This window comes from Accipiter gentilis, chromosome 36 (assembly GCF_929443795.1).
Source record: "Accipiter gentilis chromosome 36, bAccGen1.1, whole genome shotgun sequence".
NCBI classification, from domain to species: Eukaryota; Metazoa; Chordata; class Aves; order Accipitriformes; family Accipitridae; genus Astur; species Astur gentilis.
Window position 1 is genome coordinate 730,753 of NC_064915.1, and position 14,875 is coordinate 745,627.

A 14,875-nucleotide genomic window follows, 5' to 3' on the forward strand; every position below is an offset into this window, starting at 1 on the left:
CAGACATCCATCCAAACACATCTTCCCATCCACCTTCTTCTATCCATCTGGACAAGAATCCATCCATCCAACCCCACATCCATGGACGCATCCCACCATCCTTATTTGCATCCATTCAAAAAAACCATCACCCAAACATCAGACACACAGTCATCCCTCCACGTACCTTTCCATCTGTCCCTCCCTCCCACTCTCTTGCCTGCTCCCATACCTACATCTATGCAACAGTCAATACCCAAGAGATGTTCCCACTGGAACCGTTCCTGCCACATTCCAAACCCAGCACCCAAAGGGAACATAAATGGCGCCTACAGGTGTTCTCACCTGTGACGGTGTCCGTGGAGACGGGGCCAAGACGTTTCCGACCCCACACCCCGTACAGGTTGAACTTGTAGCGGCGCGACGGTGACAGCCCAGGCACCGTCACCGTGCGGGAATCACCGTCCACGGGCAGCACCTGGGGCTGGCCTTGTGCATCCTTGTACTGCACCGCGAAGGAGTCAAAGGTGCCCTCGGGGACGCTCCACTCCAGCTGGATGGAGTTGGGGCTGATGTGTGAGGCCGTCAGCTCGCCCAGGATGGGCTGGGATGGTGGTTCCTCCTCTGGCTCGGCTGCAGCTGTAGCAGAGAGGCACAATACTCGGCATAAACATCCACAGGTCCATCCAAACATTCATCATTCCTTTTGTCCATCCATCCATCCATCCATCCATCCAACCAACCATTTGTCCATCCACCCTTCCATTTTTCTACCAATCCTTTCCTCTATCCTCCCATACGTTCAAGAAATCTCCCTTGCAGGTATCAGTTCACCCAAGCATCCAACCACCTGTCCTTCCATCCACCCTTAACACCCTTCTACCCATCAGCCTTCCAACCATCCACGCATGCATTCTTCTACTCAGTGAGGCAGGATTTTGGTCACCCATGTCATCATCCACCAACACATCCATGTCTTCATCACTCCTTCCATGCACCCACCAATCCCTTTGCCTATCTCTCCATGCAACCTTCCTGCCCTCCATTTCTCCATCCTAACATCCATGCTTCCATCCATCCAGTCACCATTTTCCCTGCGCGATTCCATCCATCTATCCTTGAATTAATTCCTCTATCCAACAATCCTATCACTCACCATTCCATCAAAACACCAACCCACGCAGGCAACCACCTCTTCAATCATCTATCCATGCAATAAACCTATTAACCACCCACCCACCCAACCGTCCATCCATCCCTCCCTCCATGCATCCACCCACCTTTCCCTCCCTCCCTCCAATCTTGCACGCTCCCATCCCTCCAGCACAGGCAGCACCCAAGAGATGTTCCCAATTCACCCTAGGGGCCAGGGGATCAGGATAGGCCTGGCCCCAGCTCCTGTTCTGCTCCATACCCAGGGCACCAAGGGGGCACAGATGGGGCCCACAGACCCACTCACCGGTGACAACGTCAGTGGAGACGGGGCCCAGACGTTTCCGACCCCACACCCCGTACAGGTTGAACTTGTAGCGGCGCGACGGTGACAGCCCAGGCACCGTCACCGTGCGGGAACCTCCGTCCACGGGCAGCACCTGGGGCTGGCCTTGTGCATCCTTGTACTGCACCGTGAAGGAGTCAAAGGTGCCCTCGGGGACGCTCCACTCCAGCTGGACTGAATCAGGAGTTACATGGGAGGCCGTCAGCTCGCCCAGGATGGGCTGCGATGGTGGTTCCTCTGGCTCAGCTGCACCTGTAACGCACAGGGCACAATGCCCGGCATAAACATCCACATATCCATCCATACACTCACCAACCCATCCATCCAACCCATGCAACCAACCATCCAGTTCACCATCCAGCCACACACTCACCTAATTCTCCATCCATCAAACCATCCAAACATCCGTCTGCCCATGCCACCAAAAAAACCCTACTGCTCCCTATTTGCATTACATCCCTTTCTATAAGAATTTCTCCCCCAATTGGTCCTTGAAACCGTTCCTCCATTGAACCATCATACCATCAAACCCCTCACTTCTCTGACCAGGCAGACATCCAACAAAGGCCGCCAGGACCTCTCCATCCATCCATCCTTCCATACTCCCATCTAACCACGTGTTCCTCCAAGCATCCGAACCACCTGTCAATCCCTGAAAGAGCCAGACTCATCCAGATGTTCAGCTATCTACTAAATCCATCCACCCATCCATCCATCCGTCCTTTTATCAATTCATCCATCCATTCGTGGATGAACTAAACCAAGCTTCCATCCTTCCATCTATCCATCTCCTCAGGGAAGCAATTAGACACCTGCCCATCCATCCTTCCATCCATCCTTCCATCCACCTTTCCCTCCCTCCCTCCAGTCTTGCACGCTCCCTTCCTTCCAACACAGGCAGCACCCAAGAGATGTTCCCGGTTCACCCCAGGCGCCAGGGGATCAGGACAGACCCAGACCCAGCTCCTTTCCTGCTCAATACCCAGGGCACCAAGGGGGCACAGATGGGGCCCACAGACCCACTCACCGGTGACGGTATCAGTGGAGACGGGGCCCAGACGTTTCCGACCCCACACCCCGTACAGGTTGAACTTGTAGCGGCGCGACGGTGACAGCCCAGGCACCGTCACCGTGCGGGAGCCTCCGTCCACGGGCAGCACCTGGGGCTGGCCTTGTGCATCCTTGTACTGCACCGTGAAGGAGTCAAAGGTGCCCTCGGGGACGCTCCACTCCAGCTCGACAGACTCATGGGTGACATGGGAGGCCGTGAGCTCGCCCAGGCGAGGTGGTTGTGGTGGTTCCTCCTCTGGCTCAGCTGCAGCTGCAACAGAGAGGGCACAATGCCCAGCAAAAAAATCCATTTGTTTGTCCGTTCATCTATCCATCCAACAATACACAACTTTTCCCTTCAGTCAGTCCTTCAATCCATTACTCCCATCAATGAAACAGACACTTAACCCTTTATTTAAGCCTCCAACCAACCAGTCATACAACCAACTCATGTATCCAACCAACCCACCCACCCATCCATCCATCTATAATTCCATCCATCCACCCAATCGTGCCTCCATCCAAACAGCCAAAACACCATTCCAGCCCTGAAACTTCTACAAAGTCATCCATACTCAATCCATTCAGGAATCCCACCAACTACCCATGCTTCCACCAGCTCATCTACCAATTCAACCAGCCAGCCGTCCAACCATACATCCAATCTCCCATCCATCCACCTATCCGTTAAGCCATCAAAACACCCTTCCATACAACCATCTATCTATCCATTCACACATTCAACCAACCAAATATCCTGCTGTCCAACCTTCCATCCACACACTCACCCAACCTTCCATCTACCCAACCTTCGATCCATCCATCCACCCATCCCATTGTGGGGGTGGGGAAGGGTCCCCTGGAAGCCTGGGTCCCCCTCAGCAAATGGGGGAAGGGGAGTGAGCACCACCCCCTGTTGCACAAGCCGTGGCCAATCCAACAAGCCACCCTCACCAATGGAGGAGGTGAGGGCATGCCCTGTACACCTTGGTCCCCAGGGCTGGGGGAGGAGTGAGGACAGGACTGGATGCCTGGGTCCATCGGGGTCCTTAGCGGAGCAGCCCGGGTGCTGGAGCAGGTGCAAACCCTCATTTGTTTTCTGTCCAAAGCCACATGTGAGCCTCCAAAGACCCGTTCTTAGGGCTCCCTCCAAGCTTGCGCACTCCAATCCCTCCAACACAGGCAGCACCCAAGAGATGTTCCCAATTCACAAGACGCCAAACACACCCAGGACAGACCCTGCCCCAGCTCCTGCCCCACATCAAACCCAGTTCCAAAGGGGACATGGGACCCACAGACAGCCTCACCTGTGACAGCGTCAGTGGAGACGGGGCCCAGACGTTTCCGACCCCACACCCCGTACAGGTTGAACTTGTAGCGGCGCGACGGTGACAGCTCAGGCACCGTCACCGTGCGGGAATCACCGTCCACGGGCAGCACCTGGGGCTGGCCTTGTGCATCCTTGTACTGCACCACGAAGGAGTCAAAGGTGCCCTCGGGGACGCTCCACTCCAGCTGAACAGCGTCGGGGGTGACGTGGGAGGCCGTCAGCTCGCCCAGGATAGGCTGGGATGGTGGTTCCTCCTCTGGCTCCGCTGCAGCTGCAACAGAGAGGGCACAATACCAGGCATAAACATCCGGAGGTCCATCCAAACATTCGTCATTCCTTTTGTCCTCCATCCATCCATCCAACCCTTTGTCCACCCACCCATCCATTTTTCTACCAAACCTTTCCTCTATCCTCCCATACGTTCAAGAAATCTCCCTTGCAGTTATCAGTTCACCCAAGCATCCAACCACCTGTCCTTCCATCCACCCTTAACACCCTTCTACCCATCAGCCTTCCAACCATCCACGCATGCATTCTTCTACTCAGTGAGGCAGGATTTTGGTCACCCATGTCATCATCCACCAACACATCCATGTCTTCATCACTCCTTCCATGCACCCACCAATCCCTTTGCCTATCTCTCCATGCAACCTTCCTGCCCTCCATTTCTCCATCCTAACATCCATGCTTCCATCCATCCAGTCGCCATTTTCCCTGCGCAATTCCATCCATCTATCCTTGAATTAATTCCTCTGTCATACCATGCTATCAACACCCTTCCATCAAAACAGCCACCTACGCAGGCAACCATCTGTTCAATCATCTATCCATGCAATAAACCTGTTAACCAACCACACACCATCATCCATCCATCCATCCATCCCTCCCTCCAGCCATCTCCTCACCCAACGAGCAAAACACTCATCGAAGGACCCGTACCACAACAATCCCTCCCTCCAGGCTTCCCTTTCTCTCCTCCTCCCTTACCACCTTCAACCCGGCCTGCACCCATCCCACCATCCAGCCAACAAGTATACTGTCCGCCAAGAGAAGTTCCCAATTCCCAGGTGAGCAAAGGATCTTCCATGGGCCCTGCCCAGTCTCCTGCAAGACTCCAAACCCAGGACCCCCAGGGTCACAGATGCTCACATGGCCCCACTCACCTGTGACAGCGTCAGTGGAGACGGGGCCCAGACGTTTCCGACCCCACACCCCGTACAGGTTGAACTTGTAGCGGCGCGACGGTGACAGCCCAGGCACCGTCACCGTGCGGGAACCTCCGTCCACGGGCAGCACCTGGGGCTGGCCTTGTGCATCCTTGTACTGCACCACGAAGGAGTCAAAGGTGCCCTCGGGGACGCTCCACTCCAGCTGAACAGCGTCGGGGCTGACATGGGAGGCCGTCAGCTCGCCCAGGATGGGTTGGGATGGTGGTTCCTCCTCCGGCTCAGCTGCAGCTGCAACAGAGAGGGCACATACCCGGCATAAACATCCATCCTCCATGCATCCATCAATCCATCCATCCACCTTTCCATCCATCTAGCTGAACTTCCACTCATCAACCCATCCAGGCAACTATCCAAGGAATCGTCCATCTCTCCAGCTCTTTGTCCATGCCGCCACCCAGGCCTCCATCCCTCCCATCACCCATTTCCATGAACAATCTTCCATCCATCAGGGCATGCATTCAGCCAGCCAACCAGCCACTAGCAGAGCATTTTGCCACCCCACCAGTCTCTCCAGTTATCCCTCAGCTTCTTAGCAATGCCTTCATCCCTCCACCAATCTGTGGCCATTCATGTGTCCATCTATCATTCATCCATCTCTACATCTTTCCATCCATCCATCCATCTCAGCATTCATACTTCCATCTCCTGGACCATTCCCTCATGCACCCCACCATCCATTCATCTCTCCATCTCTCCACACAAGCAGTCATCCGTGCAATTTCACCTTCTGTGCATTCATGTTTCCAGACATCCATCCAAACACATCTTCCCATCCACCTTCTTCTATCCATCTGGACAAGAATCCATCCATCCAACCCCACATCCATGGACGCATCCCACCATCCTTATTTGCATCCATTCAAAAAAACCATCACCCAAACATCAGACACACAGTCATCCCTCCACGTACCTTTCCATCTGTCCCTCCCTCCCACTCTCTTGCCTGCTCCCATACCTACATCTATGCAACAGTCAATACCCAAGAGATGTTCCCACTGGAACCGTTCCTGCCACATTCCAAACCCAGCACCCAAAGGGAACATAAATGGCGCCTACAGGTGTTCTCACCTGTGACGGTGTCCGTGGAGACGGGGCCAAGACGTTTCCGACCCCACACCCCGTACAGGTTGAACTTGTAGCGGCGCGACGGTGACAGCCCAGGCACCGTCACCGTGCGGGAATCACCGTCCACGGGCAGCACCTGGGGCTGGCCTTGTGCATCCTTGTACTGCACCGCGAAGGAGTCAAAGGTGCCCTCGGGGACGCTCCACTCCAGCTGGATGGAGTTGGGGCTGATGTGTGAGGCCGTCAGCTCGCCCAGGATGGGCTGGGATGGTGGTTCCTCCTCTGGCTCGGCTGCAGCTGTAGCAGAGAGGCACAATACTCGGCATAAACATCCACAGGTCCATCCAAACATTCATCATTCCTTTTGTCCATCCATCCATCCATCCATCCATCCAACCAACCATTTGTCCATCCACCCTTCCATTTTTCTACCAATCCTTTCCTCTATCCTCCCATACGTTCAAGAAATCTCCCTTGCAGGTATCAGTTCACCCAAGCATCCAACCACCTGTCCTTCCATCCACCCTTAACACCCTTCTACCCATCAGCCTTCCAACCATCCACGCATGCATTCTTCTACTCAGTGAGGCAGGATTTTGGTCACCCATGTCATCATCCACCAACACATCCATGTCTTCATCACTCCTTCCATGCACCCACCAATCCCTTTGCCTATCTCTCCATGCAACCTTCCTGCCCTCCATTTCTCCATCCTAACATCCATGCTTCCATCCATCCAGTCACCATTTTCCCTGCGCGATTCCATCCATCTATCCTTGAATTAATTCCTCTATCCAACAATCCTATCACTCACCATTCCATCAAAACACCAACCCACGCAGGCAACCACCTCTTCAATCATCTATCCATGCAATAAACCTATTAACCACCCACCCACCCAACCGTCCATCCATCCCTCCCTCCATGCATCCACCCACCTTTCCCTCCCTCCCTCCAATCTTGCACGCTCCCATCCCTCCAGCACAGGCAGCACCCAAGAGATGTTCCCAATTCACCCTAGGGGCCAGGGGATCAGGATAGGCCTGGCCCCAGCTCCTGTTCTGCTCCATACCCAGGGCACCAAGGGGGCACAGATGGGGCCCACAGACCCACTCACCGGTGACAACGTCAGTGGAGACGGGGCCCAGACGTTTCCGACCCCACACCCCGTACAGGTTGAACTTGTAGCGGCGCGACGGTGACAGCCCAGGCACCGTCACCGTGCGGGAACCTCCGTCCACGGGCAGCACCTGGGGCTGGCCTTGTGCATCCTTGTACTGCACCGTGAAGGAGTCAAAGGTGCCCTCGGGGACGCTCCACTCCAGCTGGACTGAATCAGGAGTTACATGGGAGGCCGTCAGCTCGCCCAGGATGGGCTGCGATGGTGGTTCCTCTGGCTCAGCTGCACCTGTAACGCACAGGGCACAATGCCCGGCATAAACATCCACATATCCATCCATACACTCACCAACCCATCCATCCAACCCATGCAACCAACCATCCAGTTCACCATCCAGCCACACACTCACCTAATTCTCCATCCATCAAACCATCCAAACATCCGTCTGCCCATGCCACCAAAAAAACCCTACTGCTCCCTATTTGCATTACATCCCTTTCTATAAGAATTTCTCCCCCAATTGGTCCTTGAAACCGTTCCTCCATTGAACCATCATACCATCAAACCCCTCACTTCTCTGACCAGGCAGACATCCAACAAAGGCCGCCAGGACCTCTCCATCCATCCATCCTTCCATACTCCCATCTAACCACGTGTTCCTCCAAGCATCCGAACCACCTGTCAATCCCTGAAAGAGCCAGACTCATCCAGATGTTCAGCTATCTACTAAATCCATCCACCCATCCATCCATCCGTCCTTTTATCAATTCATCCATCCATTCGTGGATGAACTAAACCAAGCTTCCATCCTTCCATCTATCCATCTCCTCAGGGAAGCAATTAGACACCTGCCCATCCACCCTTCCATCCATCCTTCCATCCACCTTTCCCTCCCTCCCTCCAGTCTTGCACGCTCCCTTCCTTCCAACACAGGCAGCACCCAAGAGATGTTCCCGGTTCACCCCAGGCGCCAGGGGATCAGGACAGACCCAGACCCAGCTCCTTTCCTGCTCAATACCCAGGGCACCAAGGGGGCACAGATGGGGCCCACAGACCCACTCACCGGTGACGGTATCAGTGGAGACGGGGCCCAGACGTTTCCGACCCCACACCCCGTACAGGTTGAACTTGTAGCGGCGCGACGGTGACAGCCCAGGCACCGTCACCGTGCGGGAGCCTCCGTCCACGGGCAGCACCTGGGGCTGGCCTTGTGCATCCTTGTACTGCACCGTGAAGGAGTCAAAGGTGCCCTCGGGGACGCTCCACTCCAGCTCGACAGACTCATGGGTGACATGGGAGGCCGTGAGCTCGCCCAGGCGAGGTGGTTGTGGTGGTTCCTCCTCTGGCTCAGCTGCAGCTGCAACAGAGAGGGCACAATGCCCAGCAAAAAAATCCATTTGTTTGTCCGTTCATCTATCCATCCAACAATACACAACTTTTCCCTTCAGTCAGTCCTTCAATCCATTACTCCCATCAATGAAACAGACACTTAACCCTTTATTTAAGCCTCCAACCAACCAGTCATACAACCAACTCATGTATCCAACCAACCCACCCACCCATCCATCCATCTATAATTCCATCCATCCACCCAATCGTGCCTCCATCCAAACAGCCAAAACACCATTCCAGCCCTGAAACTTCTACAAAGTCATCCATACTCAATCCATTCAGGAATCCCACCAACTACCCATGCTTCCACCAGCTCATCTACCAATTCAACCAGCCAGCCGTCCAACCATACATCCAATCTCCCATCCATCCACCTATCCGTTAAGCCATCAAAACACCCTTCCATACAACCATCTATCTATCCATTCACACATTCAACCAACCAAATATCCTGCTGTCCAACCTTCCATCCACACACTCACCCAACCTTCCATCTACCCAACCTTCGATCCATCCATCCACCCATCCCATTGTGGGGGTGGGGAAGGGTCCCCTGGAAGCCTGGGTCCCCCTCAGCAAATGGGGGAAGGGGAGTGAGCACCACCCCCTGTTGCACAAGCCGTGGCCAATCCAACAAGCCACCCTCACCAATGGAGGAGGTGAGGGCATGCCCTGTACACCTTGGTCCCCAGGGCTGGGGGAGGAGTGAGGACAGGACTGGATGCCTGGGTCCATCGGGGTCCTTAGCGGAGCAGCCCGGGTGCTGGAGCAGGTGCAAACCCTCATTTGTTTTCTGTCCAAAGCCACATGTGAGCCTCCAAAGACCCGTTCTTAGGGCTCCCTCCAAGCTTGCGCACTCCAATCCCTCCAACACAGGCAGCACCCAAGAGATGTTCCCAATTCACAAGACGCCAAACACACCCAGGACAGACCCTGCCCCAGCTCCTGCCCCACATCAAACCCAGTTCCAAAGGGGACATGGGACCCACAGACAGCCTCACCTGTGACAGCGTCAGTGGAGACGGGGCCCAGACGTTTCCGACCCCACACCCCGTACAGGTTGAACTTGTAGCGGCGCGACGGTGACAGCTCAGGCACCGTCACCGTGCGGGAATCACCGTCCACGGGCAGCACCTGGGGCTGGCCTTGTGCATCCTTGTACTGCACCACGAAGGAGTCAAAGGTGCCCTCGGGGACGCTCCACTCCAGCTGAACAGCGTCGGGGGTGACGTGGGAGGCCGTCAGCTCGCCCAGGATAGGCTGGGATGGTGGTTCCTCCTCTGGCTCCGCTGCAGCTGCAACAGAGAGGGCACAATACCAGGCATAAACATCCGGAGGTCCATCCAAACATTCGTCATTCCTTTTGTCCTCCATCCATCCATCCAACCCTTTGTCCACCCACCCATCCATTTTTCTACCAAACCTTTCCTCTATCCTCCCATACGTTCAAGAAATCTCCCTTGCAGTTATCAGTTCACCCAAGCATCCAACCACCTGTCCTTCCATCCACCCTTAACACCCTTCTACCCATCAGCCTTCCAACCATCCACGCATGCATTCTTCTACTCAGTGAGGCAGGATTTTGGTCACCCATGTCATCATCCACCAACACATCCATGTCTTCATCACTCCTTCCATGCACCCACCAATCCCTTTGCCTATCTCTCCATGCAACCTTCCTGCCCTCCATTTCTCCATCCTAACATCCATGCTTCCATCCATCCAGTCGCCATTTTCCCTGCGCAATTCCATCCATCTATCCTTGAATTAATTCCTCTGTCATACCATGCTATCAACACCCTTCCATCAAAACAGCCACCTACGCAGGCAACCATCTGTTCAATCATCTATCCATGCAATAAACCTGTTAACCAACCACACACCATCATCCATCCATCCATCCATCCCTCCCTCCAGCCATCTCCTCACCCAACGAGCAAAACACTCATCGAAGGACCCGTACCACAACAATCCCTCCCTCCAGGCTTCCCTTTCTCTCCTCCTCCCTTACCACCTTCAACCCGGCCTGCACCCATCCCACCATCCAGCCAACAAGTATACTGTCCGCCAAGAGAAGTTCCCAATTCCCAGGTGAGCAAAGGATCTTCCATGGGCCCTGCCCAGTCTCCTGCAAGACTCCAAACCCAGGACCCCCAGGGTCACAGATGCTCACATGGCCCCACTCACCTGTGACAGCGTCAGTGGAGACGGGGCCCAGACGTTTCCGACCCCACACCCCGTACAGGTTGAACTTGTAGCGGCGCGACGGTGACAGCCCAGGCACCGTCACCGTGCGGGAACCTCCGTCCACGGGCAGCACCTGGGGCTGGCCTTGTGCATCCTTGTACTGCACCACGAAGGAGTCAAAGGTGCCCTCGGGGACGCTCCACTCCAGCTGAACAGCGTCGGGGCTGACATGGGAGGCCGTCAGCTCGCCCAGGATGGGTTGGGATGGTGGTTCCTCCTCCGGCTCAGCTGCAGCTGCAACAGAGAGGGCACATACCCGGCATAAACATCCATCCTCCATGCATCCATCAATCCATCCATCCACCTTTCCATCCATCTAGCTGAACTTCCACTCATCAACCCATCCAGGCAACTATCCAAGGAATCGTCCATCTCTCCAGCTCTTTGTCCATGCCGCCACCCAGGCCTCCATCCCTCCCATCACCCATTTCCATGAACAATCTTCCATCCATCAGGGCATGCATTCAGCCAGCCAACCAGCCACTAGCAGAGCATTTTGCCACCCCACCAGTCTCTCCAGTTATCCCTCAGCTTCTTAGCAATGCCTTCATCCCTCCACCAATCTGTGGCCATTCATGTGTCCATCTATCATTCATCCATCTCTACATCTTTCCATCCATCCATCCATCTCAGCATTCATACTTCCATCTCCTGGACCATTCCCTCATGCACCCCACCATCCATTCATCTCTCCATCTCTCCACACAAGCAGTCATCCGTGCAATTTCACCTTCTGTGCATTCATGTTTCCAGACATCCATCCAAACACATCTTCCCATCCACCTTCTTCTATCCATCTGGACAAGAATCCATCCATCCAACCCCACATCCATGGACGCATCCCACCATCCTTATTTGCATCCATTCAAAAAAACCATCACCCAAACATCAGACACACAGTCATCCCTCCACGTACCTTTCCATCTGTCCCTCCCTCCCACTCTCTTGCCTGCTCCCATACCTACATCTATGCAACAGTCAATACCCAAGAGATGTTCCCACTGGAACCGTTCCTGCCACATTCCAAACCCAGCACCCAAAGGGAACATAAATGGCGCCTACAGGTGTTCTCACCTGTGACGGTGTCCGTGGAGACGGGGCCAAGACGTTTCCGACCCCACACCCCGTACAGGTTGAACTTGTAGCGGCGCGACGGTGACAGCCCAGGCACCGTCACCGTGCGGGAATCACCGTCCACGGGCAGCACCTGGGGCTGGCCTTGTGCATCCTTGTACTGCACCGCGAAGGAGTCAAAGGTGCCCTCGGGGACGCTCCACTCCAGCTGGATGGAGTTGGGGCTGATGTGTGAGGCCGTCAGCTCGCCCAGGATGGGCTGGGATGGTGGTTCCTCCTCTGGCTCGGCTGCAGCTGTAGCAGAGAGGCACAATACTCGGCATAAACATCCACAGGTCCATCCAAACATTCATCATTCCTTTTGTCCATCCATCCATCCATCCATCCATCCAACCAACCATTTGTCCATCCACCCTTCCATTTTTCTACCAATCCTTTCCTCTATCCTCCCATACGTTCAAGAAATCTCCCTTGCAGGTATCAGTTCACCCAAGCATCCAACCACCTGTCCTTCCATCCACCCTTAACACCCTTCTACCCATCAGCCTTCCAACCATCCACGCATGCATTCTTCTACTCAGTGAGGCAGGATTTTGGTCACCCATGTCATCATCCACCAACACATCCATGTCTTCATCACTCCTTCCATGCACCCACCAATCCCTTTGCCTATCTCTCCATGCAACCTTCCTGCCCTCCATTTCTCCATCCTAACATCCATGCTTCCATCCATCCAGTCACCATTTTCCCTGCGCGATTCCATCCATCTATCCTTGAATTAATTCCTCTATCCAACAATCCTATCACTCACCATTCCATCAAAACACCAACCCACGCAGGCAACCACCTCTTCAATCATCTATCCATGCAATAAACCTATTAACCACCCACCCACCCAACCGTCCATCCATCCCTCCCTCCATGCATCCACCCACCTTTCCCTCCCTCCCTCCAATCTTGCACGCTCCCATCCCTCCAGCACAGGCAGCACCCAAGAGATGTTCCCAATTCACCCTAGGGGCCAGGGGATCAGGATAGGCCTGGCCCCAGCTCCTGTTCTGCTCCATACCCAGGGCACCAAGGGGGCACAGATGGGGCCCACAGACCCACTCACCGGTGACAACGTCAGTGGAGACGGGGCCCAGACGTTTCCGACCCCACACCCCGTACAGGTTGAACTTGTAGCGGCGCGACGGTGACAGCCCAGGCACCGTCACCGTGCGGGAACCTCCGTCCACGGGCAGCACCTGGGGCTGGCCTTGTGCATCCTTGTACTGCACCGTGAAGGAGTCAAAGGTGCCCTCGGGGACGCTCCACTCCAGCTGGACTGAATCAGGAGTTACATGGGAGGCCGTCAGCTCGCCCAGGATGGGCTGCGATGGTGGTTCCTCTGGCTCAGCTGCACCTGTAACGCACAGGGCACAATGCCCGGCATAAACATCCACATATCCATCCATACACTCACCAACCCATCCATCCAACCCATGCAACCAACCATCCAGTTCACCATCCAGCCACACACTCACCTAATTCTCCATCCATCAAACCATCCAAACATCCGTCTGCCCATGCCACCAAAAAAACCCTACTGCTCCCTATTTGCATTACATCCCTTTCTATAAGAATTTCTCCCCCAATTGGTCCTTGAAACCGTTCCTCCATTGAACCATCATACCATCAAACCCCTCACTTCTCTGACCAGGCAGACATCCAACAAAGGCCGCCAGGACCTCTCCATCCATCCATCCTTCCATACTCCCATCTAACCACGTGTTCCTCCAAGCATCCGAACCACCTGTCAATCCCTGAAAGAGCCAGACTCATCCAGATGTTCAGCTATCTACTAAATCCATCCACCCATCCATCCATCCGTCCTTTTATCAATTCATCCATCCATTCGTGGATGAACTAAACCAAGCTTCCATCCTTCCATCTATCCATCTCCTCAGGGAAGCAATTAGACACCTGCCCATCCACCCTTCCATCCATCCTTCCATCCACCTTTCCCTCCCTCCCTCCAGTCTTGCACGCTCCCTTCCTTCCAACACAGGCAGCACCCAAGAGATGTTCCCGGTTCACCCCAGGCGCCAGGGGATCAGGACAGACCCAGACCCAGCTCCTTTCCTGCTCAATACCCAGGGCACCAAGGGGGCACAGATGGGGCCCACAGACCCACTCACCGGTGACGGTATCAGTGGAGACGGGGCCCAGACGTTTCCGACCCCACACCCCGTACAGGTTGAACTTGTAGCGGCGCGACGGTGACAGCCCAGGCACCGTCACCGTGCGGGAGCCTCCGTCCACGGGCAGCACCTGGGGCTGGCCTTGTGCATCCTTGTACTGCACCGTGAAGGAGTCAAAGGTGCCCTCGGGGACGCTCCACTCCAGCTCGACAGACTCATGGGTGACATGGGAGGCCGTGAGCTCGCCCAGGCGAGGTGGTTGTGGTGGTTCCTCCTCTGGCTCAGCTGCAGCTGCAACAGAGAGGGCACAATGCCCAGCAAAAAAATCCATTTGTTTGTCCGTTCATCTATCCATCCAACAATACACAACTTTTCCCTTCAGTCAGTCCTTCAATCCATTACTCCCATCAATGAAACAGACACTTAACCCTTTATTTAAGCCTCCAACCAACCAGTCATACAACCAACTCATGTATCCAACCAACCCACCCACCCATCCATCCATCTATAATTCCATCCATCCACCCAATCGTGCCTCCATCCAAACAGCCAAAACACCATTCCAGCCCTGAAACTTCTACAAAGTCATCCATACTCAATCCATTCAGGAATCCCACCAACTACCCATGCTTCCACCAGCTCATCTACCAATTCAACCAGCCAGCCGTCCAACCATACATCCAATCTCCCATCCATCCACCTATCCGT

The 14,875-nt window shown here is 54.7% G+C and overlaps 1 protein-coding gene across 1 annotated transcript in view; it reads right to left on the reverse strand.

Moving 5' to 3' along the window:
* The window catches only part of TNXB (tenascin XB), a 55,437-nt gene that overhangs the window by 19,409 nt on the left and 21,153 nt on the right, over positions 1-14,875 (reverse strand). The window contains exons 20-33 of the mRNA XM_049792693.1: positions 14,165-14,438; positions 13,099-13,389; positions 12,148-12,278; positions 11,872-11,923; positions 11,037-11,144; positions 9,804-9,958; positions 8,553-8,628; positions 7,269-7,559; positions 6,155-6,448; positions 5,021-5,314; positions 3,835-4,122; positions 2,497-2,798; positions 1,439-1,718; positions 325-618 (exon numbers count right to left, since the gene is read on the reverse strand). Of these exons, the coding sequence (XP_049648650.1) occupies positions 325-618; positions 1,439-1,718; positions 2,497-2,798; positions 3,835-4,122; positions 5,021-5,314; positions 6,155-6,448; positions 7,269-7,559; positions 8,553-8,628; positions 9,804-9,958; positions 11,037-11,144; positions 11,872-11,923; positions 12,148-12,278; positions 13,099-13,389; positions 14,165-14,438 (3,130 nt within the window). The remainder of the gene's footprint in view (positions 1-324; positions 619-1,438; positions 1,719-2,496; positions 2,799-3,834; positions 4,123-5,020; positions 5,315-6,154; positions 6,449-7,268; positions 7,560-8,552; positions 8,629-9,803; positions 9,959-11,036; positions 11,145-11,871; positions 11,924-12,147; positions 12,279-13,098; positions 13,390-14,164; positions 14,439-14,875) is intronic.